Genomic DNA, 24,778 nt, shown 5'->3' with positions numbered 1-24,778 from the left:
GCTGAGGGATTCGCCAAAGCAAAAACTCAGGTGTGGGAGGAGTTCTGGGAGGCCAATAGAGGAGGACTTTCGGTTGGCTTTAAGGAAGTTCTGGCAAACCGTGAGACACATCCGGAAGGAAAAGCAGGGCTTGTCTGACCAGGACTGGAGATATTGTCGAGCGGTGGAAGGAGCATTTTGAGGAGCTCCTGAATTCAGTCACCACATCCTCCATAGAGGAGGCAGAGTTTGAAGACTTGGGGTAACCTTTGTCCATATCCCTGGCAGAGGTCGTTGACGTAGTCAAGAAGGTCTTAGGCGGCAAGGCGTGTGTAGATGAGATTTGCCCAGAGATGCTGAGGGCTCTGACCGATAGTAAAATGTCGGATTCAGGAGGAACAATGTGGGTTCTGTCCTGGTTGTGGAACAAGTGCACCAGCTCTTTATTCTTGCAAGGCTGCTGAAGGGGTTGTGGGAGTTTGCTAATCGTTTTTTCCTTTTTTTTTTGCGGACGTTGAGAGGGCTTACAACCCACAAGGCTCTGGGATTCCTGTGGGGGGTACTGCACGAATACGGGGTACTGGGGTCACTGCTGTAAGCCATCCGGTCCCTGTATGACCAAAGTGAGAGCTGTGTCGGCATGCTCAGCATAAAATCAAACGCGTTACCAGTTTGTGTTGGCCTCTGCCAGGCTTGCTCCTTGTCTCCGATCCTGTTTGTGATATTCATCTACAGGATCTCAAGGCACAGTCAAGTGGTAGAAGGGGTCTGGTTTAAAAATTGCAAATTGCGGTCCTGCTGGCTTCATCACACTGTGACCTCTGGCATGCCCTGGGGTGGTTTGCAGCCGAGTGTGAAGCGGTCAAGATGAGAGTCATCACCTCCAAATCTGAGGCCATGGTCCTCTGCCAGAAAACAGTGGACTGACCTCTCTGGGTGGGGAGGGAGATGTTGCCCCAAGTGAAGGAGTTCAGATATCTCAGGGTCTTGTTCACGAGTGAGGGTAGAACAGTGTGAGATGGACAGACAGTTTGGTACTGCGTCTTCAGTGATGTGGTGAAGAAGGAGCTGAGCCAGAGGGCAAAGCTCTCGATTTACCAGTCCATCTACGTTTCCATCCTTCCCTATGGCCATGAGCTCTGGGTTGTGACAGAAAGAATGAGATTGCGGATAAAAGCAGTCGAAATGAGTTTCCTCCACAGGGTGGCTGGGTTCAGCCTTAGAGATAGGGTGCGGAGCTCAGTCATGCGGGAGGAGGTCAGAGTAGGGCTGCTGATCCTTTGTATTGAAAGGGGCCAGATAAGGTGGTTTGGGCCTCTGATCAGGATGTCTCCCGGGCACCTCCCGTTAGAGGTGTTCTGGGCACATCCAACTGGTATGGAAGGAGGCCCTGTGGCAGTCCCAGAACACGCTGGCCTGGGACCACCTTGGGATCCTCCAGGAGGACCTGGAAAGTATTGCTGGGGAGAGGGACGTCTGGAATGCGCTGCTCCGCCTGTTGCCCCCGTGACCCGACCCGGATAAGTGGAAGAAAATGGATAGATGTACTATGACATGTCTCAACATGCTACACTATGTGGTATTTTATTATCCAAATCCATGTACTATTTTGTCACCCAAAACAGCATAAACTCTCCTACTATGATGTGCTATCCAAAATAGCATCAAGCACTGGCTGATTATTTTGTTATCCAAAGTCCTGTAAGGAAAGTTAGTGAATAGCATGTCATAAAAACTCATAGGGCTCTATGTTGCGCTCGGCGCAGCGCAGATGTCATTGCTATTCTCAGACCGGCGCATTTGTCATTTTCACACCCGACCGTATTCAATAACTTACTTTTAAGAATGAACTGATCATGGTGATCAGTTCATTCTTAAATCTAAATGGATGATTGTGCCAGATTTGAGGAAACTCCCTAAAACCCATCATCAGATACTGCGTTCACAAAAATGAGACGGATGCAAGGTCACAGTGACCTTGGCCTTCAATCACCAAACCTAATCAGTTCATCCTTGAGTCCAAGTTGATAAGTGTGCTATGTTTGAAGAAATTCCCTCAAGGCGTTCTCGAAATACTGCATTCACAAGAATGGCCAGATGGACAACCCGAAAACATTATGCCCCAGCCTCAGCTATTGCTGGCATGGAGGCACAACCACTGAGTGCAAATGGACTCTGTCTCGTTCTGCACTGTTCATCACTTAGCCGCTCAACAAGCCTATAAATGAACAATGACCACAAAAAGTGGCAAAAGGGTAAGCTGTAAACCTTTATTTTATGCTGCAACATTTGTACAGACAAGCTCTTTCAAGCCACTGTCCCCCTCACTTACAGCCTGCTGGACCTGGTTACTTCTCATTCATTGTTGTCATATGTCTAAGTACATCCAACGCACAGCTTTCCATTAAGACTGCCAAAAAAGGTAGAAGACATTTTTGCCACCATAATATTTTTTAAAAAAACACCATAATTTTTCCTGGGGCATACAAGAGTGGCATGACTAATATCAAACAATATTTTCCGGAAACATGGCAGAGCTAAGTGTAAACATAACTACAGTGGTCAAAATTATGTAGTTAACTTAAAAAAAAAATCCAAACGAATAAAAAGTAATATTAAATATCTAATGAGAAATATTACTATAATCACTACTGTCACATCCTTTACTGAAAATAACAGGATTCAAAAACAAAAAAAAACAAAACAATATGTACATGTTATTCAGTCAGCACAGCATAAAAAATGCTACCTAGTCTAGTTAATTATTGCTACTGATGTATTCATCTACAGCTGCACAGGCGCAATAATACGTTTTTTTGGGTTCGCAAATGCAGTTTGTAAATGCTAACACAGTCAACAGCTCTTCATGTTGTCACAGTATTAACTTCATTAAAATCGGCGTTGTCATACAACCAGGCAAATTAAAGCTTAAATAAACCAAATTCATGTGGCAGTGGTGGAATATATCATATATATATTATACATATATATATATAATATATCATAATAGAAAAAATGCCCCAGAATCTAGCCAAAAAAAAAATTACAGATATTTCATCAGCACCCTATAAATGCAAGAGTTAGGTTTAGGCATAACAAGTTCGAGGGTGTCACTTGTTCACAGAAAATAGTAACGTTATTGTTGAAATGAATAACGGTCTAACTTTTTTTTTTTACTTTAAGCAGTGACATCACACTCATAATTACACACAGGAAGAACTGCAGAGTGAGTGAACCTGAGGTAGCAAAGCCAAATCAAATACACTTTGGGATTGATAATATAAGAAAAAATATATATGCTGTAACACATTAGTGCATTTTTCTTGAAACCTCCAAAATCATTTTACACTCTCAAGTCTAAACTACAAATCTATATAAAATTATACACAACAAAATTATTAAGACAAAACTTCTGATTTCTGACAAATTTCTGGGTCCTGAGAAAGAGTCCTAGTTACACTGTGCAGATTTTTTTTAAGTCACATTTTTAATCCCATCCTTCACAATATGCACAAGCAGTATAATCATAGTCGGAAGGCTTACTTACAAAATTATTCATAATAGCCAAGCTGATATTGTAACATTGTGAATTTTGGAGCAAGGAGCAAAACTTACCAAAATTATGCAAAAGGTGAGATATTCTTGAAGTATAAAAACAAATGTGTATATACAAAAATATACATCCTAAAAAGACATTCCTAGCAGAGGCATCTCAATTTCCCCCAGATTTTGCAGAGTTTCAAACTGTGTATTTTTGAATATTTACTATTAAAAAAGGCAATTCTTCAAATAGTTCACAATTATTCTTTTTTTGACATCAAAAAATATTTTTTTTAAAAGAACTGTAGCTCCTTCAGTCCAGAATCAAGATTTTAAGAAGTCCAATCAGTCCACTCATATTTGACATTTTTTTTGCTGAGCTTTCAGAGTCAGAATTTTGGGTTTAAAAAGGCCTCAGCTGGGGAGTGTCCGGCTACAGGTTGCTCAGTAGACATGCGGAATGATCCGGTAGCGAACAGTTCGGCAGTACTCATCCCACGCTGAGCCGTACTTCCTCCTGCACTCGCTCATGTCGCGAGAGTCTCGGTGTACGAGCAGGATGATGAAGTAGATCATGTAGTACCATGGCAGCAGGTGGCTGAAGCCTGTAGGTGTGAATAATAAAAGAGCATTTTAACCTGATAGCGAATTCAGCAATTGGTTAAAAAAAAAAATAGAAGTTGCTCTAATCTGCAATGTTATCAACAAAGTCACTAAATAAACTAAACTTCTCTAATTTCAGTCTTTCTGTTTTGTTTTGTTTTTTGGCCTTTTCTTGCCTTTAATTGACAGGACAGTGTTTCACTGGAAACAACAGTATCAGTCAGTCCTCCGGTCCTCTGTCCTTCTTTCTCTGTTGCTGATGTGACTCTGCAGGTATTGCTGATACGTTTTACGATATGTGGCAACGAAGCTAAATAGTTAAACTTCATACAAACGGCTGTCATTTTAGCTTGTTTGTAACAATTTGCTACTAGCTGAGCAGGCGTGCTGCACTGGTGTAAAACATAATGGATGAGAGACTGCGGACAGAGCTGATTAAAACACTGCTTTCTACATAATTATGCCTGTTAAACAGGTGATTTGACTTTTACTTGCTAAGGTTTTGTTGCACTTACTTACAGTTTTGAGCGCTGTTTGTTGTCTCCACTGCGGCCTGTCTGCTGCTCTGACTTCTCTCTGTTTAGTGTGTCTTTAAAGTACTGATACAAGTGCCGGCAATGTCGGACTGTATCAGTGCCACGGTCTTTGGCCCGGGGCCCATCCCTTACTGCTGTTAGAGCTTCATTTCTGAACGCAGCACACAAAATGGTCCCTTCTGAGGTGGTGTCGCGTTGGTCGCCAGGGTGCAAAAGCCCATGATGGGAGCTAATACATTGCTTAAAATGACCTCCTTAAGCACTGCTAGCTAGCACAGGTCTCTAATTTTAATATATATACACACATATATATATATATATATATATATATATATATATATATAATTTTTTTTTTTTTTTTCTCTCGCTGTTAATATAAACCTACCATGAATACCATTATTTCTTTGTCAGCAGACAAACTTACAAAATCAGCAAGGGATCAAATAATTATTTCCCTTACTGAACACTCTTTTATGCAGGAATGTGTGAAACAAAATTCAATAACATTTACAAAACTTTCTTGGTATAATTCATTTTCCAAAAAGCTATTTACAAATTCCATGACTTTTCCAAGTTTTTCATGGACTAACTATGTGTATTTAGACTAAAGAATCATGATACATCGATAATATCACCTCAGGCGTTGTCCAAAGTCTGGCCTGGGGGCCAGCCACGGCCCTCAGACCAATTTTAACCCTTTGAGACCAAGAGTGACATCATTTTTCTTGTGCTGCTTTCAGACTCCTTTTGCAAGTATTTAAACCTTTGAACTCTGAGGAAATTGGTGCAAATTTGAATTAAATTGCACCAATTTCATCACTGGAAAAAAGCAATGAGCAACTTGGTAAGAAATGCTCCACAAATTGAGAGAAAATAGTGGATTTTGAATTTTATATTTTAAAAATGTCAAGGGAAAAATGAAAAAAAGCTATGGAAAAACAATATTTATAAAGGCCATAATTATGTATTAATAATAACATTACAGAATTCTGATCATTTTCAGGACTTTTCCCTTTTGCCTTGTTTTTTTTTTTTTGTTTCCTTTTAATTATTTTTTAAAACTACCTTTCAGGTATTTTTGCTTTCTTTTTTTTATTTCTTGCTATTTTGGGCTAATTTCTTCTTTCAATGCTCATTGCTTTCTCTCTATGTATCTGCAATTAAACAGATTTACTCAGGTTTCAAAGGGTTGAACTGCCCTCAGCTATTTGTTCCATGTATACTATATGTGGCCCCACACGTTTTGGGTTAATAAAGCCAGATCACTTTGCATTTTTCCCCATTCACGTCGCAGTGGCAGGACTATAGCGCAGTGTGTACACATGTACCAAGAAGAAATTACACAGGTAGAACAAATGCAAACAAACAAACAAACAGTAACCTAACAGCAGATGGCTCCTGCTGGTAGCAGACATCGACACAGCAAAGTAGGGTTGAAAGAAAATGTTGATACACCTGAGTATCTCAGAAAAGTTTAAAAAGAGTTTGAACCCCTGGCTGCTAGTTTGCAGTGTTGTAATCTGTCTTCAATTATATGAATCTCCCACTCTGACTTAACAACATGTTCCTTGCGTGTTACAGGTGCTGTAATAAAAACAGATCCTACTGTGCTCATTGCATTATAAAAGTAGACTTGACTTTAAGACATCTTTTCCTTTAAATTAGATATTAAAAAAACCCGCAATATATTCCTTTCTTACAGTACTGCAGTGTATCCCGATACTGAATTGTAACCTGTGTTGTGGTTTGTATTGTATGTCCGGATTCTTGCAGATACCGAGCCCTGCAGCAAAGAAGTGTTGAATCGACAGCAAATTCTTTTTCACTAAAAGATGAAACAGTTGTTTTCCTTATTTGTAGAGTTTTTTCCCCCCAAAAACATGATGATATAAGAAGCAGCTGGCCCCCTGCTATTTTCACATTATCTAATCTGGTCCCCATTCACGGATGTTTGGACAGCCCTGCCTCAGGTTATTCCCAGTCCTGTTGTTGTTTCTTTGATTCCCTTTTATGTCACGCTGTTACACAACACTCACACTAACTTCTGTACAGTTGTTGACTCCCTTGTCAACAGTTTTTTGGCAACATTTTACCTTATAATACAGTGTTTCATGTTTTGACATTATGCTGTGAGTCAGTATGACACTTCAACATTTCAGCCACAAGAGGTCAGTGCAGGAGGACTTTTCTTCCACACCCTTTAATGTGGCTTTGCCCCTGAACAGCCACCTAACTGCAGGAAAGTACTGACAACATGCACAACTCTAGACCACACTCTTCATATATTTGATCAAGAACATATTCTTAATATGTTGGCTCTTAAACACAAATGTGCCTATTGAGGGGATCAATGTGGTTCCAAATAGAAATGCAAAGCAGTGCTTTTATTTCATGTTTCTGGAAAGGTTACTATGTAATCATGCACATTTGCACTTGCAACTCTTTGCCTTCCACCCATTTTTCCTTATAAAAGTCTGGACTCTAAACATTATTACCAAACAGGGTATTTACCGGTGTTTGAAAAACCTGCTTACATGCACTTATTTTGGTGGGAAAGGGGTATTAGTGTCCAATTACTTGTGGTGTAAATGTGAAACTCACCACAGGGTAGGGACCAGGCCAGAGCCATCAGAAGGTCTCCCAGGTAGTTCGGGTGGCGGACCACACCCCACCAGCCAGACACGATCAGACTCTTCCCGGTAGCTGTGGGGATAGTCTTCAGATCTGAAGATCGCAGAAAAACAGACAGTTTAGCAGAGAAAAATGGACACAAAAAAAAGACGGACAAAAAGGTGGAGGCAAACGTTTTGGCACCAAAATATTTGAAATGTTACTCAACAGTACTTTTTGTTTAAATGGAGGGCAAAAAAAAGTAATCTTACGAGTTATGGCATATTTATAACAATCAGCCTTAAGCCTGCAGAACTTACGAGACAGTTTGGGGTCTGACGGGTTTCGCCTGAAGTTGTTCTTCTCAGAGTTGGACTTCCTGAAGATGTAGAAGCCAACGACTGCAAGACAGAGACACCAAGAAAAAACTTAAACACCATGAGCTTTACAAACTGGGAAAGGATTATGATCACTGAAATGTTAACATCCTCTCATCATCTTGAGACTAAACAGCGTGTTTTTATCTCATTGAGTAGCCAAAAGAAAACTAGACAAATGCAGTTATGAAAAGAAAATAGTCCAAACCCTGAAACTGAGACCGTCAGTGACTTCAGTTTGATGTTCTGCTGCTACTTACGCTTGAGTGTGACGATGAATGCGAGGGCGGGGAGGCTCAGGGGGTTGGGGTGGCTGACCAGGTAATACGCCTGCAGCGTGTAAGTGAAGGGAACCCACACCAGGTCACCAAAAGCCAACATGAAGCCAAAACCATCGTGCATCAAGTCCATGGTGGTCAGGATGGCCTCCTGAGGAGACAAAATCACACATTCAGCATTCTCTATTTTTTTTGTTTGCTAAATAAAGTAAGATGGGTTTAAAAGTTGTTAACCTGATCACAAAAGCAATTATTTTCTTTATTTATTAATGTTTTATCGAATTCCCGTCGAGTGATACCGCTAAGAAAATATTTATGTTACAGCACAAGTTGGACTTGTGTTCTGCGGAGCGTACCTCGTTCCAGAGGCCGTCCACCACGTAGAGCAGCTGGAAGAGGTTCACTAGGATCATGGAGTAAGACGGAGCATCCAATTTCTGCACCTTCATCTCGGCCAGCGCCATCGCAAAGTTGATCAAACACTGTACAAGGACACACAAAGGAAATCCAAAATTATGGGTATTTCTTCATAATCCAGAATGCTGTATAGCTATTTGTAAATGTGCGTGCCAACTCCTATTCAAGGTATTAAAGGAGGAAATAAATGAGTGTAGATCTGATGCTTCACCGAAACAGCAGGTTAAGTCCTCTCATGTTTAACTCTTAAGGGACTGTTAAGCGCATTTTATGTGTTTTTCATTCTTTGATAATTTGGGCTGTGTTCATGTATATGGCATACATTTTTGGCAAGATTGTGTTTTTTTTTTTAAATCTTGGAATTTCCAGCTCAGCTCCTACAATACGTTTAAAATACACTGTGCAAATTCGACTGCAACATTCGTTCATTCATTCAAGTGAAAAATAAAAGCGTCAATGAAACCCATCCAAACTGCAATTTTTGATCCCACAGTCAAAGCATAAAAATGTGTTGTATTATTTCTGGGTGTCATTTTTACCATATTTTGCATATGGATAAAATACATGCTATTTCCACCAGGTGCACTGTCACAATAAATGTTGCTGACAATCACTGACATATCCCAGGCTGTGATAATCAAAAATAAATTAAAATCTACTACTGTTACTGCATGTGGTATATTAGAAAATAATTCTTTTTTTTTTATCTAAAAACATAGTGGCAACATGACAATTATCTGGCATTTAAAGGGTTGAAATTCTGAAAATGAAGGAATATTTGATATTTTTGATTAGGGCTGTTGGCAAAAAAATTAACTCAGTAGAAGTAGAAAATCATATTTATGTATCGTATTTTTTAAAGCTCAATTTTGAAATGCGCATTTTGTGCGCAAAGCGGTAAACGTATGTGTAATATTAAAGAGGGCCCTAAAGGGTTAAGGATTGACGCCCAGTAAAATTCTTCACATTTTTGACTACATTAACAACATGAACCCTCATTAATCAGCTAAAAATCTCCGATCACAGTTACTCATGTTCACAAGCTGTGGTTCTTAAATGGTATAAATCTCAGCTCAAAGTCTGCAGTGACCTCATAGCCCCAAAGAAACACCATGTTCACTGAGTTCATGCCACATATCTGAGGTCCAAAATAAATTCCACATTTGGCCACCAGAGAGCGCAGTGTGTGTAAGTCCTATTAAAACAGATAAGGTGGCAAATTGATCTACTGTGTAGTCAGCTGTGGTGTACAGGTACGTTTTTAAAATCAAGACACAATGACTACAAGTTACTCAACTAATAGACAGTATTTTCATAGCCAGATATATGACTGTTTCATTTACAATGAAAACAACAAAAGTCTTCTTAATTGCTCAATAAATGTGTTTTTGGGAATGTCCAGTGTCCTGTGACTCACCCAGCCAATCAGACCAGGTCTCATCTCACAGAAGAATTTCAGATCAAATTCTTTGATGCGGGGGTTGAGCTCATGTCCTTTGAAGAAGTCATAAACCACATTGCCTGGTGAAACAAAGGGAGAGAAAAGAAATCAGAAAACTGCAAAATAAATGAATGAATCAAAGAGGCACAACACAGCATGTGTGATCAGTGAGAAGCTCACTCTTACCAGAGCTTCCTCCCAGTGCCAGCTGCTCTGGGGCAGCGTATCGAGAGCGGACATACAGGTAGACGCTGAGCAGGACGGAGATGAGGAAGGTGGACGCAGCCAGCTGCAGGAAGTGGCTGTGGATGTAGGTGAAATCGACACCCTGGTGCATCGCCACTGCTACCGCGACAGCACTCACCACGATGGCAAAAAAACCTGGAGGGACACAAAGAGGATTTGATACAAGCCCCATTTACAGTGTTGCTTCAAGGTGGGAATATCGCAGTGTTATGATGCCTCATCATTCTGTATGAAAGGTATGACTGTGGAATGAGGGGCCAGTTTTCTCGCTTTTAAGCCACCATGGGAAGTAGTCTATGTAAAAGGGACAGCTGACAGGACGAGGTCATGGGCATAGCGGGTGTGCGGCTCTGGTTGCGAGTGACTGGCAGGAGACTTAAAAAGAAGCTTGAAGCAGTCAGCATCTAACTCAAAACAAAAAACCCAGCAGCTTTAAATGTCTGCAAATCGGTAAAACAATGACATTTGTGAGCTCCTTGCCAACCGAGCAGAGGACGAGATCAGCTGCCATATAGCAGCAATGATAAATGATTGTTATTGCCACGTTATTCTGCTGTTAGTTTAGAAAGTGCTGGCAAGGCGTATGTTATATGTCAAGCGAGAGGCAGATGCTGTCGTGTTAAACATCACGCCTATCATGCGATCAAAAATGATACACCGAAACGGCATGATACCACCGTTGTTTGGTTCTGTGTAAAAACCCAAAGGTGTCATAAAGGAGGGACTCTTTTTGGATCTCAGTGTAAAAATGGCTGCACATGGGCAGGAGAAAGCTAAAACGTGGAAGACAAAAAGCTAGGAGATTAAGGCCATGTTGAGATGCGAACGGCCCTTCTAAAAACGGAAAAGTCTTTGCACTTTCAAAAAATATTCCCTTCATGTGATAACACTGTAAGGCCGTTGTTGTGTGAACAAAAGGCCAAACCCCAACAAAAGTTCAACATTTCATGCAAGAAGCATTGCTGTGTAAACGGCCCCTAAAATTCAATTCAAACTACAAAAAAGGTAGTTGAAAGATAAATATGTTTAACTTTCCAAAACAACAGTAAAAGTATTGTCCCATAATGATCGTAAATGAATGCTCGAAGCCTGTAGTGATCAGATGGAGTCGGCAGCTCAAGAGTAGCTGTCAGAATTGGCTTTTTGTAGTGAAAACAAATTCCTTCATTCAAATGAGGTTTACGTGCAGTTAAAGACACTAACTGATGGTAGTGTTGGACCCTGAGCCTCACCATTGGTTCTGTACTTCAGCTTCTCCCCAGACCTCAATGGCATGCCCTCGCTCAGCTACAAGACAGAAAAACAGCAAACTGGGATGAACAGTTGACCAAGAGCACATTTTAGTCACTTGCTCACAAGTGAACACATGCATGCTACAACCTACTATTTGTACAGTCAACATATGTCAGTGGAGACGTATAGTATATCCTCATTTTACCACTGTGGTGACAAGAAGATTAAAGCCATCAAGTCATTTTTAATCTACACTAGAGGAAAATACTACATGGACTGAAATGATAAACACGAAACATGTAATGTGATTATAAGGTTTATCATTCAGGTGAGCAGAGAGTAATCTCTGCTCAGAGGCAGAGAAGACACTGGAGGAACACAACGAGAGCTTCCTTTTTACTGTGGGGCATCTCAGTAAGTGTTACTCCTGACCATTAATCCAATTTGTGCCTCCTGCAACAGCTAATAAACTGAAAAAGTCGAGCTCTGGTCCAAGGAAGGGGAAGGGAAACACACTGTATTATGTAATATCTCTGGTTTTGTGTTTTTACAGTTCTTCCCACTCACCTTTCCAACAGGCAGGATGTAGAGCAGGGCTTGGAATAAGATCCAGAGCACGACAAAGCCGAGAGCCTGGGCGTCCCAGAAGTCTTCAAGGGGGGGCAGAGGAGGAGGTAAGTTGGTCAGACTGGGGTCCGCCCGCTTCACTTGGAGTACCAGGAACAGGACCCAGGCTGGCAGGAAGAGCAGCCAGAAGTATGCTCCTGGAGGAGGGACAGAAGTTTGTGATCAGCTTCACCTTACTGCAACACAAACACCACCTTCACACAGACACACTCACACAGATCAATTTGTCGATTTATCTGTTATCCCTAAAGCCAACTGGTTTTCCCAGTGACTAACATCATCCAAATAAATTAATACAGTATACTCAGTGACCAGAAATGTAGAAATCTCTGCAGTACAATAATACTGCAATACTGAAATATCACAAAGATGTATGTTGCCTTCTGAGGAACTTGAATTATTAATTACACACTTTCATTTTTTCCCATTTAGATTATTGTAATTCCCTGTACACTTGCCTCAGTCAAACTGCTCTAAATCGTTTACAAGTGGTTCAAAACGCAGCTGCAAGACTACTAACTAGGGCGAGCCGTCAGCCCCACATTACACCTGTTCTTGCAGCCCTCCACCAGCTTCCTGTAAAATTCAGAGTAACCTACAAGATCCAGTTGATTACAATCAAGGCACTGCACGACCTCGCCCCCTACATTTCTGATCTCATTGTTCCTTATTCTACTTCTTGATCACTCCAATCCTAAAATTTCAGCCTCTTATCCATCCCCCGCTCCAACTTCAAAACAAAAGGTGAGCGCGCTTTTGCTGGTTTAGCCCCGACCCTCTGGAACAAGTCCATGGACCGTTTTCAGCATCTACTAAAAACCCCCCTTTATAGGCAAGCCCTCCTATAGACATCTCCATGTGTGATGTTTTCTTTGTTTGTTTTGGTCTCGTCTGTCTCTCATTGTACTGTGTTCCATATGTAATTTATTAAAACTTGAATTATTCAATCATTCATTCATTTTAAGTGTGAGTACATGTGTTGGTGAAGCTCCATGTAACTGCACGTTTTAAAAAGTGTAACCTGTGTAACCTACCTATCTTACCACCAAAATCGAGCGGGGTGGAGACGGAGGCAGCAGGAGCTGCGGCCAGCTTGGCATCCTTCTCCTCCAGCTGCTGTGCTTTGGCCTCGACTTGTTTGGCTTCTCCATCGTCCTTCCTGCGGCGCAGATTGTATCGGCCTTGGTTTGCCGCGGGCTCTGCCTCTACCGCAGCTTTGGACTTGGGAAAAAAAGATTTTAGTTAATTAAAACATGCAAAAAGAATTAATTCAAATTCAAAAGTTCACCATAAAATCAGTGTTGACTGACTGAATATTTGACTGAAAAGAAAACAAAGAATTATGCACACATTAATAACTTTTTTACACTTTATTGAGGAGGTTTCGGTCATCAGACCTACAACAGGTAAAATTCCTATAGACAAAACCACATACAGTACAGGCTGGGTGCTTCAATGTAAACGTTTCGTTTGTAAGAACTTTACCTGATGGAGGTTAAGTAGTATTTCACCGATATTAGAGTCCTCACATAATAAAAGGCCGTCTCTGCAGTAGTAAGTTGCAAATACTTTTGAAATTGTGCTACGTGACCAGAGAAAACAGTAAAAAAGAATATTTTGCTCAAGAGGGAGAAAACCCACAACTACCATAATGCATCACGCCTTACCAGACGCACGTCTGAGTGAAACAATGGCGGCCGGTGATCTCGTATTATAGTTGAACAGTACGCTAAAACACGTTTCTGAAAACATTTGAGGTGAGAAATAAGCAACTTAGTGACAGAATCTTGGTTTATATTTGAAGAACAGCAGCCATAAGTGTCTGCAAATTGGGAAAATAATGAGAATCGTGAGGTCCTTATCGTCCAAGCAGAGGATAAGATCAGCGGCCAGAGATGGTAAATTATTGTTATTGTTTAGAAAGTGCTGCCAAAAGATACTGTTGTGTTAAATATTTCGCCCAGGCAAGATTCTTTTACTTTCGGGATGCCAGTATGCTGTCTAAAATCACAAATAAGAGCAACATGATGCTGCCATCGTTTGGCTCTGTGTAAAAATGGGACGGAGGTAATAAGAAGGAACTCGGTTTCAGCCCTACAGCGCGATCTCTGTGTGAAAACGGCTAATGACAAATGAAGCAAACAAAGTCTGTAGGAGATGTTTTGCATTATTTAACCATCATTTGAGAAACATATACTATTGGTTTTACTGGTCTTCAGCAACAATATTCCTTAAGGCTAAATATTTCTTCATAGACAAATTAAAACATTTAGATAAAAATATCAAATACTTCTCTCGTGATTGAAATTAAATTTTAAATCAAATTACAAGCAAAAGATTAGAAATTAAATCTTAGAGTTTTCCAAAGATTCCCATCAGTATTACTTTACAGCTGTGAAACCCTTTGTTCCTCACTCGACCGAGTTCTTTAGTAAAGTTCACTCTGTTCATGAAGTAAGGCGTTACTCTCCCGTTAACTGAAAAATACTTTCACAAAGAAAGCTTCTCACAGAGGGTATAACTTTCAAGGATTACAGATTAGGCTACATAACCACACACACTAACAATGACTTTAGAGGCTCTGGTCTCATGTCTGCAATTCAACTCAGGGATTTGATTTAGACAAAAAACAAAACAGCAAAGATAGCAAACAGGGACAAAACTGGATTGAAATAGCATGTATTTCTGTTTTTTTTTTTTTTAAACACACCTACTACTCTACACTTTGTCTACATGACCCCTGTGGAGCTGTCAGAACATTTTGAAAGGGATGGAAAGTAGAGAAATGGCACATGTTGGTACGCCATGTGACCGGCTAAATGAAGCTCGATCTTGTGAGGGGAGCCTCCCTCGGTTGGAAAACACACTCAAACACACGCCCCCCCCAACGTGCATGCATCATGACATTCCTTTAGCTCTAACTTACCTCAAAGCCCATTCACTATTAGACTGTGAGCAGCGCCTGGAACATCAGTTGTTGTTTTGGTTCTAATAGCATCTATGTGGCAAAACTCATTTCAACTCAGGAGAAACTCAACAGGAAAAAACGCTTGAGAATAAAGAAAGTAGAAATTATTCTTTCTACTGCAACAGCCCAGAGACATGGTGTGTGTTTACATGTTTTTCACATACTTAACAGTTCAATTTTTTGTGCGCTTTTTCTTGAGTCTATACCATAACTTTAGTCTGTCTTCATGTGAGAGCAGCTGGGCGATTCAACAGTCCACCAGTACTCTATTTCTGGACCTTTCATTTAAATGATTATGGACCTTTTTTCCAAACAGAGGAACATTTTTCAATTACAAAATAAAACTCACCTCATTTACTTTGTTAGCAGTGTTATTCTCCTCTTTTTGTTTCTCCTCTGTCTTTTCATGCTCATTGTTGCTATTGTTCTCTGCTGTCTTTGTCTGTTGCTGTTCGTCAAACAATGGAGGGAGATTGATGGAGATGAAGAGAGACAAAAAGGGCAAAAACAAAAAAAAGCAACGTGAGGAACAGGCAGAGGGAACGTGACGGTGTCATGGTCAAAATCCAGAATGACAGAGAGACAGAAACGCACACATTTCTCACAATGACAAGGTACTGATGATTTAGGACATTTGACGAGATCATCTAGGACAACTGTGTTTCATTTTTAGAATAATTAATGGCACAAATTTGACTTGCATCAAGGGACTTTGATTTAAAAAGCCCAATATTTTAAAACGCACATTTCCCTCAAGAGGCTTTAATGTACGTATCTGTACTTGACCAATACTTGGAACAGTATCATCTCATCCACAGTGACATTACCCTCTTACCACTCAATGCTTGATAACCAAACAAAAGCCACACCAATGATCTTTGCTCTCGTCATGATCATGCGAAATAAGTGACGTTTTGAGCCAAAACACTCTTCCTCAGTCAGAATAAAATCCTTTAAGGGGAGCTTCCTAGGATGCGGATCTCTATCTTTTTACATTATGATTTTATATTACAACAAACCCAGAGTATAATTTTTATTGCAATTACTTCCAATTCCCCGCTAGAGAAAGTTAGAGAATAAGGAAGCTCAACAGAGCATTCTAATGTAGTGAGGCACCAGATTTCACCACTACTATTACACAAACTGTATCTATGTGTGGTGAACGGAAATTACAGAACTTCACAGAGAACGCAACCACAATCAAATCACAATTTACCCCATCAGCCTGAATGCTCTGTAACATGCTGTATGACTGAGATGGTGTCAAACATGTAACTGCTTCTCCCAAACTCAAGGCAGTGGAGTAAAGACTCTTTGAACATTACTAACAAAATGTAACTCCAGGAAGTAAAATCTGAATTAGTAGAGGCATTGCTTAGGGCCAGTGTCCACACAGCATTTTTTTCAGCACCAATGTCATTTTTTTCAGTTTTTCCCTATGAGTAGCAGGTGTATCTTTTTTTGAGGCATTCTGCCTTTTTTGTGTGTTAGCTCCGAGCGCTTCTAGTTGAAAATCTCTGCTGGTGAGATGTGCTTTTGTCTGTACCTTGTTAAGCTTGGTTTTAACAGTGTAATAAACTCTGTATACGTAGTGTCACGTTGGCTTACTAGCTAATGACATGATGACAATGTCAAGATTTTGTTGTCATAGAAGCATGTGTAGCGTATTATTTTTAAACAAGGGTTGAAGCGCTCCCAGCACCTTGCTCTGCAGAAGAAAAAGGCTGTGTGGACACAGGCCCATAGCGATGCAACCTTACGATGAATGACTTGGTTGACACTCAGCTGGCTATTGTTCATTTTTCATTACAAATTCTTCACTGTTTATGGGATGTTATTTCTTTGATAGATTACGTGACTTGATTTGGTTTGATTGGGCAGTTCACAACCATGTAAATATCAGAGGTAGGCAGTGTCTCTACTAATGTACTGACTGCAAGTCTGTTTCTGACCTGCCAAATAACACTTTCTGACGATATCCTTTATCTGTTTCTGTGCATCAGATCCTAAAACAGCACCACTGATATGACGAGAGAATGAGAAGGCAGCTGTGGCACTTACCACGGGACTGGGCTCGACTTCTAGTGAATCCTTCAGCTTCGTATCCCTGCGGGAGGACGGAGCGCTCTCTGTTATAGCTGCAGTAGCAGCAGCCGCCGCCGTGCGGGAAGATGAGCGCCGCGTGGTCCTCGCTGGGGAGCGCGACCGGCTGCGACGACGGCCTGGTGACCGAGAACGAGAACGGGAGCGAGAAAGGCTCTGGAAAACAGCAGGACTCTGAGGGAGAACAGCAGATGAAAGGAAAGAGATTTAAGTCATTTTTAACAACTGTACCTCATTTTTAAAAGTGAAACAGAAAAGATATTTTAAAAAAGTCTACCTCATCTTTTGTTTATATATTCAGTTCAAATACAGTTAAAATTTCACATAGCAGGGTCAATAAGCTAGCTTTATCTGAATCCAGGTTCAATAGTAAACTTTGGTTTAACAACTGTTAACGCTGAACACATCAAACCATTGTTACCACTTTTGAAGTTTTCATTCCATCTTAACCTTTCCCTAACAAACTTTGTTAACTGATCATTATCCTGTGATTAGACCTTTGCTCTCATAGTACTGACTCCCTCCTCAGGAAGGGACAGAGCGGATTGTTCCTTCTGACTCCTGACCTCCTGAGACTCAGATCTCTCAGTGTGTGCAACAGGCTCCTGCAGCTCTTCTATCAGTCTGTAGTAACCAGTACACTGTTATTTGCTGTGTTGTGTCGGGGTGGTGACTTTGTGGCTGGTATGGCCAGAAGAATCAACAAGCTGGTTAGGAGGGTCAGCTCTGTTGTCAGGCTGGAACTGGTGAGTGAAGTCAGTGGCGGAGAGGAGGATGTCACTTTCTCTATGACAAGCTGTGGCAGATGGGCAGATTCAGCTACCGGATCATCCCGCTAAACTGAGCACTTCACGCACTGCTTCGTGTCCACTGCAATCAGACTGAACCACAGCAGTGGAGACCACAGACTGTCCCATTCACTTTGACCAGCCAGCCAAAATCAAAACACACACACCCATTTCCCAAAACGCCCGGCACACTCTCCCTTCCCATTGTCTCAATTGGACTTGATTTGCTTATTATTACAATTAGTACTTTTATCATCCATTATATATTATACTAAGCTCACTATGCTTTACTAACCACATTTTCAACAGGAGCCCACAACACTTAGAGCAGTCAGGTCTAAAGTGCTGGCTGCAGGCCAATTTTTGGCCTTGAGACCAATTTCAAGCAGCCCTCATCTTGTCTACTGATATTATGATTAATCAAGCAAGATCACTTTGCATATATCTTCATTCACCTCACAATGGCAGGACAATCATGTGGTTTGGAGACATGCACCAAGTAGGAGCAGTGTAGGCAAAACTTATGGGTTTTCATAAATAAATAAGAAAACTAACGGTTACAAAACACCAGATATTTTCTGCAAGGTAGCAGATATGGCAACGGCAAAGATGCATAAAGTCTACAGTGAGGGCCACCGCTTTCAGGAGCAGTACAACTATATATAACATATATGAAAAATATCTATTTGTATGAGATTATTTTTAAATAATCCGTATGATTTGAGAAACAGCTGGCCCCCAGGTATTTTCACATGATCTAATCTGGCCTCCATTCAAAAAATGTGGACTGCCTGCACTGGGGGGTCCTCAGAGTAACCTCATAAGATACAACAAAATAATGCTTGACCATTGAAGTTTTGATGTATCTATTTTTGCATAAATTAATTTTGGTCTAAAAGTTCACATTGAACAGAATCCAACATATTAGCAAGGATTAATTGGCCTACTAATAAAAATGTAAAGACAACATCTAATTTACAGTTCACAACATCAATAACAAGCTAGCTGCTGCTACCCATGGATTCTTGAACAATCATGTGAACTAATCAGCTAACAGTGTATTACATTCTTATGAGTCACAATGGATAGTGTTGAAACTTTTTGGGCAAGAGTGTCTGACACACCAGCCACTTCAGAGACCACTGGCGAAAGTGCAGAGGGTGACGCTAATGCAACTAGCTTTGTCACAACTGCTGCTAGCTTAGCATGTACAGCAATAAGAGAAGACCCTAAAATATCTCAAGTGCAACTATATTTCCCACAATATATGTAGTAGGGTTCCTGGCTCTGTCTCTCTTTCAGCTAAGGGTTCTTTGGCCAGAAAAACACTGTCGACTCCTGCTTTATTATATTTTACAACCTGTTCTATATTACTGTACTATACTGTAAATTATGTTATACTACGTCAATACATTTCACATAGTTAAAGTACAACTACCGTATGCGTAGTATAATGCTTGCATTGTAATTTTGCAACTTATTTCTTTTTCATAATTTTATGCTGTTCTTGTTTTATTTAATATTCTTTATGTTATTTATACCTTTCTCTATGTACACATATTTAGTGTACTTTTTTATGTTCTTGTGTTGTTACAACAGCCAAGTTTCGCCTCTGGGAATCAATAAAAGCTTATCTGATTTTATCTTAACTCCCTGTGGCTCTAACCTGTAGTACTTTCATAGCAGAAAGCCCTAGATAAAAAAAGATTACACTAACACTGAAAATAAGATGAATTCACCAAGATACTACACAAAAAGAAAAGATAAAGTGACATTCAGTTTGTAAGTGTCTATGTTACCTTGATGTCTTGCTCCTTGAGCTCCAGCTCTGTGCCATCCTTGTAGATTACGGTGTAAAGCTGATATTTGGTATCATAGCCCAACACCCTGACCTCATAAAAAAGGTTGCTGCCGGGCCAGCGGCCCATCACCATGTCCCCTCTCTGATACTTTACCAAAGGCATCCTCACTGACCTGAGAATAAGTAAAAGACAAGAGATGGAGTGAGACCAGATGATATAATAAAGAGGAGAGAAGAAAGAGACAAAAAATGAAAGAGGGAGGACAACAAAAAAAAGGAGGGGAAATACATTAGAGTGGACAGGCGGGAGATGTGAGAGAGGCAAAAAGGCAAACAAAAAAGAAAGGACATAAAACATAATTGTTCTAAAGAATAAATATATTTTTAAATTCTTTTATGTAAACAATGTAGATTAGTTTTAGATTTTTTAACAGTAGAAAAATAAAAAAGTATAGTGAGTATAGTAAAGGCTACGTTGATACAATGGGCGCTGTCATTGCAACCAGTCATGTCTGTTTCCATACAGTCCACTGAAGCACAGCATGAGCTCAACAATCTGCTTGAATCACGACTAAAGTGGCATCTCAAAATGTCAATGGGCTCATTGTCACTCACACTGCTCTGACAGTTACATACTTGGCATCCTTTCTCTCTGTCCGCTGCATTTACATACAGCGTCACCGTGGCTGGACAATAATTAAGTATTATGATGCAATATCATTCAAAAGAGTTATATACAATGTGAAATATAGTTTGGCGTTATAAATTGTTCTGTTGCCGTTATTAATGAAGCAAATAGCCAAATCAAAAACTAAAATAATCCTACAAACAACAGCATGCAAAGTCTCGCACAAAACAGAAAAATATGCCTTTTGTCATGTGATCGTGCTTAGCAGATGTTATTCAAAAGCACACACAGCCAAGGATTAGAGCGAGTACAGAAAATTTCACTTCAGGCCATAAGATGCTCTTGAGCGAAAATAAAAAAAAGGTGAGAAAAATCAAGCCCTTCTTACTACAACAGCACCAGAGATGGGATAACTTGTTCTGGCCACTGCCTACAGGCTATACTCTTCACAATAATTAATGGGGAATATGTTTAACCCTAGGACAACATTAAAAAAAAAAAAAACTCTAGTCACAGTGCAGACTAAAACTGCTTGGGGGAAAACCTTACGCACACAGAAAAAAAGTCCCCTAAATCTGTGTTTCCGATTTAACTCTGTTCACTTAGGTGTGAAACGAACTTGGCAGTTGTATAGTGCAGCTATGTGAGGTCATCCTTGCACTGAAAAAAACACAGGTTAAACTCTACTTTTGTCAACCAACTTTTCTGCTAGTTGTCTGGGAAATAATCTATAGATTATCAGCCTGGCTGATTATTGGGGCAGATATTTGGAATTTTGACGATTATCTGTATCAGCATTTTATTTTAATGATCACCAATAAAATTAATTAATTAACAAGTGCAAAGAAAGTGTCAGCATGGGGGGAAGTTTTACTTTTTAAAACCTCATGGAGGTATTTTTATTTATTTATTTTTCATTAAAATTTCCACTTGACTTTATAAAAAAAAGGTTGCTTGGAACTTGCATTATGTAATGTTAAGTTTCAGTTTTAAGCATTTAAACAATGTTTTGTATTAGAGTTTGTAATATTCCAAATTTTAAATATTGAGAGAAAGATTCTCATTTTGTTTTGTAAATGCACATTGGTTCCAAATCAGTAATCGATCGCAATAACTACTAATAATGAGTTTTGAGCCTGATTATCATATGGGGGAGTAAAGTGACAATTTACCACAGTAGGTCAAAAAAGTCTCATTACATTTTCAGGTTACATAAGATATACTATCTAAATTATCAATTTAGCATCAGACACCATCTCTGGTTGGCTGTCTTTTTAGCTTAAACTTTAAATTGTGCAGGTTTATACTCTTCATTTAGTACATAGGCATCCTTGGTTTACAATTTCAAAACCATGCAAACATTGTGAGGGGCTGGGCAACCTCCACTAGCTAACACTTTAGAATGGCAAAATCCGAGTGCAGTGCACACCGCTTGACACAATGAGGTAGGCCGGGCAAGGTCAGCAGTATGGAACATTAGGGACCAGGGAGGCTCAGTGTCTAGAAAACCACCACACTACTGCAGAACTGCTGACAGGTCTGTCCCTGCTAGGTTTACCCAAAGCTGTCTGTCTGACAGAGTTAACCATTCAAGTCACAGCAGGCAAGGAATTTTAGACCAGCCACTGTACAAACGACAGAAAACTAAACTGTGGTGGTTGTGGCTGTTAAGTTTGCCAAATCTAGCAGCCAGTTTGAGGACAACCATAAAATTAAAACATTGATAACAGCTGGTCAATTTTACTACTAGACACCCATTGAGTTCACTGTACAAACATGATTTTCTTCCATGCAGCAGAAACAAACACCAGCTGAAAAATAATTCAAACAATGCACAAGCATACTGTGTTACACAGCTCATTCATAAAAGCCCCACATTAACCAAGATAAACAGAAGCATGTGCATGTTTTCGCTACTCTAAATCACTTTTTCATGTCAATTAGCTACTGTCACATCATGATCACAGATAAAACACTGCAGTATGCAAGAAATGTTTGATCTGTAGCACATTTAAAAAAAAAAAACATTAACTAACTGGGAAGAAAGAAAACTGACTTAAAAACACACTCAGACTTTAGTATCAGTCCAGCTCTGTACTGGTGACAATTTTAGCCACATACCCTAATGACAGGCTCCTGTCACTGGTCTTGCTAATTAAAATTCCAGCAGTTTACACAGCACCATGCCTCAGCAGATGGCAGATAGCATATAGAAACTATTTGAGGTTAAGATCAGTTGTTAGGTTGATGCTTTTTATCCAAAATATCACACAAATTACACATCAAAGAATCCATTCATGTTAAACTTGACAATCACAGCTGATTATTGAGGACTACACCACTCTGCAGTACAAAGAAATCCATAAACATAACTCCTAACAGTCCATTGAGAAGTTGGCTCTCAAGGATTACTACAAACAGGCAGGGAGAGTCAAATACGCAGCCAACCCCTAATCTAATGGTAACTGATCTAATCTGGTGAAACACAAAAATCCACAACATCTGAGTGAAAACCATCTCAATATGACACACCCAAAGTAAGTCCCTGCGCTGCTCCGAGTCCCATATAGGATGTGGAAGTCTGGGCTGAATCGTGACTGATGAGAGTTTCCCATCAGATCTCAGGCAGGGCTGATGAAAGGATATGGGCTCTACTGTAGGTGGAGTTTTAAATAGAAGTCACACACACACATATCCCCCCTTTGTGCGAAAAACTGCTGTTTAGCTCCACCTGGTATGCAGCCCCCTTTGAAATGTATCGTGAGTTTAGTTGTAAACACACCAGACAGGCGTTAACCTGTTGTGTTAACCCTACAATCCATTATTATTAGAGTTATATTTCATAATGGTGGGATAAATGTGAGTGGTTAACTTTTATGGGCAAAATAAATAACTCGTTTTAACACTAAAAATAACTTTAATCACAATCTTGACGCTAACTCGCCATTTCAAGACAGCTATAAAGTCGGAAGATCAACGATCGCTAGTTAACATTATTCTGGATGGTTAGGATAATTTCTTTACAAGAATATTTAATGTCAACAATCTATCACAATAACACATTGCAACGAATTGATACAAACATTAGGCTTTAAAAAGTAAGTTGTGTCAAAAGGAAAAGTACTTCGACACCGTGACATCTGTTTTTCATCTTGCAATGTCTCCTGTGCAATTTTCATTGCGTTATGATCTGGGATTTGACAGCAGGCTATAATGAATAATTCTGGAGCACTTTTATTCATTATTTCGTTAAAATAATCTGCATTTTCCCTTCTACGTTCCATAAAATAAAGATATTTTACTGCTGGACACATGGATTGGTGCTTGGCTTGGCTGTTAGTAAAATAGTTCTACGTTTTATGCCACAACTAAACTGTAATATATCGGAGCTGTTTCTTTAACAAAATGCGCCTAACGTTAGCTTTGTTAGCTTCCACGTAGCCCCCATGCAGCTGCAAGCAACAGAAAGAAAGGAGGGAAAACGTCATGCATTCAAATACTGCTGGTGATGAAAACAAATGCATCAGTCAAACTATCAACCCGCGAGCACATGTGGATAAGTTTAATGCAGCTGAATTCAGTGACGGTAGCCCAGCAAAACATTTAAAACATTTGATACGGATGCAATCCTGAAGCCGACGGGGCTAATGTTAGCTTTACAATCTAATAAACCTTGTCTTTGACAGGGTAGACACAGTCTAATTTCTGATCAGCCTGTTGTGGTGTGCCGTTAATCTGGACGTTCACGTCAGTGTATATAACGGCAACGTTCACGTCACAGGGCTGCTTGCCACAACTATTAAACATTTCCAATAAAACTATGAGCTATCAAGGAGAAGGGTTGCAATTTAACATGTAACCTAACAGTTCCCCCGGCATTTTTACTTAGACTGGTGGACCCAAGTTAAGGTTCCAGGAAATAGTCGGAGCCTACCCTCGGAGCGCCGTTATACAGCCAGCTTGAGTTAGCTCCGGCTAATACCTAGTTTCTCAACAAAGAAGCATAAAGCGATTTGCTATTCTGCACCACAAGCACACGCGTTTAACACATGCACTTACCTTATTATCACGCGAGTAACTCCAGTGACTTAAACCGACAAAATAGTCCTCGACAAGACCAGGAATTAATAAATTAAGATTTATATTTTAAAAACTGACGGTGCTAACGTTTGACGTAGCGCTCTTTCTCCCTCCCTCTCTGGGCAAAACCCACCAGTGACTAGGAAGGCGCGAAGGCCGCTGATTGGCTTGTGCAGGGTTCAATTCAAACAGCCCTCTAACCTGATTGGCTATCGGTGGATTTTAAATGAGTCGGGATTGGCTCTGAGGGAGTCACGACTACTTTGTTTACTGGTGTCAAATTACTGTCAGCCAAAATGGTAGAGGTGAAAAAGAGAAATACCTTCTGCTACATTATTCTTAGTTTTTAACACTTTGCAACCTGGATCAACATCAGGTTTCTTGTGCTGCATTCGGAGGCCTTTCACAACCATTTAAGCTCCTGAAATGTGAGCAAATAGGTATGTTGTCTGTCAAAAACAGGAAAAGGCGATCAGCAATATGGCAAGGAATAGTCTGCAAAATACAAAAAAAATCTAAAAAG

At 40.1% G+C, this 24,778-nt stretch overlaps 1 protein-coding gene across 1 annotated transcript; it reads right to left on the bottom strand.

Annotated features, from left to right (window-relative positions):
* Positions 1 to 2,245: 2,245 nt before the first annotated feature.
* lbr (lamin B receptor) lies at positions 2,246 to 24,388 on the bottom strand. Its single transcript, XM_042503736.1, has 14 exons — positions 24,235 to 24,388; positions 19,546 to 19,720; positions 16,917 to 17,132; positions 15,205 to 15,303; positions 12,922 to 13,108; positions 11,828 to 12,024; positions 11,260 to 11,314; positions 9,968 to 10,162; positions 9,758 to 9,861; positions 8,280 to 8,405; positions 7,906 to 8,074; positions 7,589 to 7,669; positions 7,260 to 7,382; positions 2,246 to 4,124 (listed from the first exon to the last, which is right to left on the bottom strand). The coding sequence occupies exons 2-14, from the start codon at positions 19,708 to 19,710 to the stop codon at positions 3,964 to 3,966; spliced, it is 1,878 nt and encodes a 625-aa protein (XP_042359670.1). The 5' UTR covers positions 19,711 to 19,720; positions 24,235 to 24,388; the 3' UTR covers positions 2,246 to 3,963.
* Between the last annotated feature and the right edge of the window lie 390 nt (positions 24,389 to 24,778).

Source organism: Plectropomus leopardus, chromosome 16 (assembly GCF_008729295.1).
Source record: "Plectropomus leopardus isolate mb chromosome 16, YSFRI_Pleo_2.0, whole genome shotgun sequence".
Taxonomy (NCBI): Eukaryota; Metazoa; Chordata; class Actinopteri; order Perciformes; family Serranidae; genus Plectropomus; species Plectropomus leopardus.
The sequence above is the reverse complement of the archived record's forward strand: the minus strand, read 5'-3'. Positions and strand labels throughout refer to the sequence as shown.

What these genes read in the sequence shown, in the direction of transcription:
- lbr (XM_042503736.1), bottom strand. Translation starts at nt 19,710, where the DNA reads ATGCCTTTGGTAAAGTATCAGAGAGGGGACATGGTGATGGGCCGCTGG. An exon ending in AAGTCGAGCCCAGTCCCGTG is followed by an intron (nt 15,304 to 16,916) that starts GTAAGTGCCACA and finishes TTTGACGAACAG; the next exon opens with CAACAGACAAAGACAGCAGA. An exon ending in GCTGAAGTACAGAACCAATG is followed by an intron (nt 10,163 to 11,259) that starts GTGAGGCTCAGG and finishes GTGTCCCTCCAG; the next exon opens with GTTTTTTTGCCATCGTGGTG.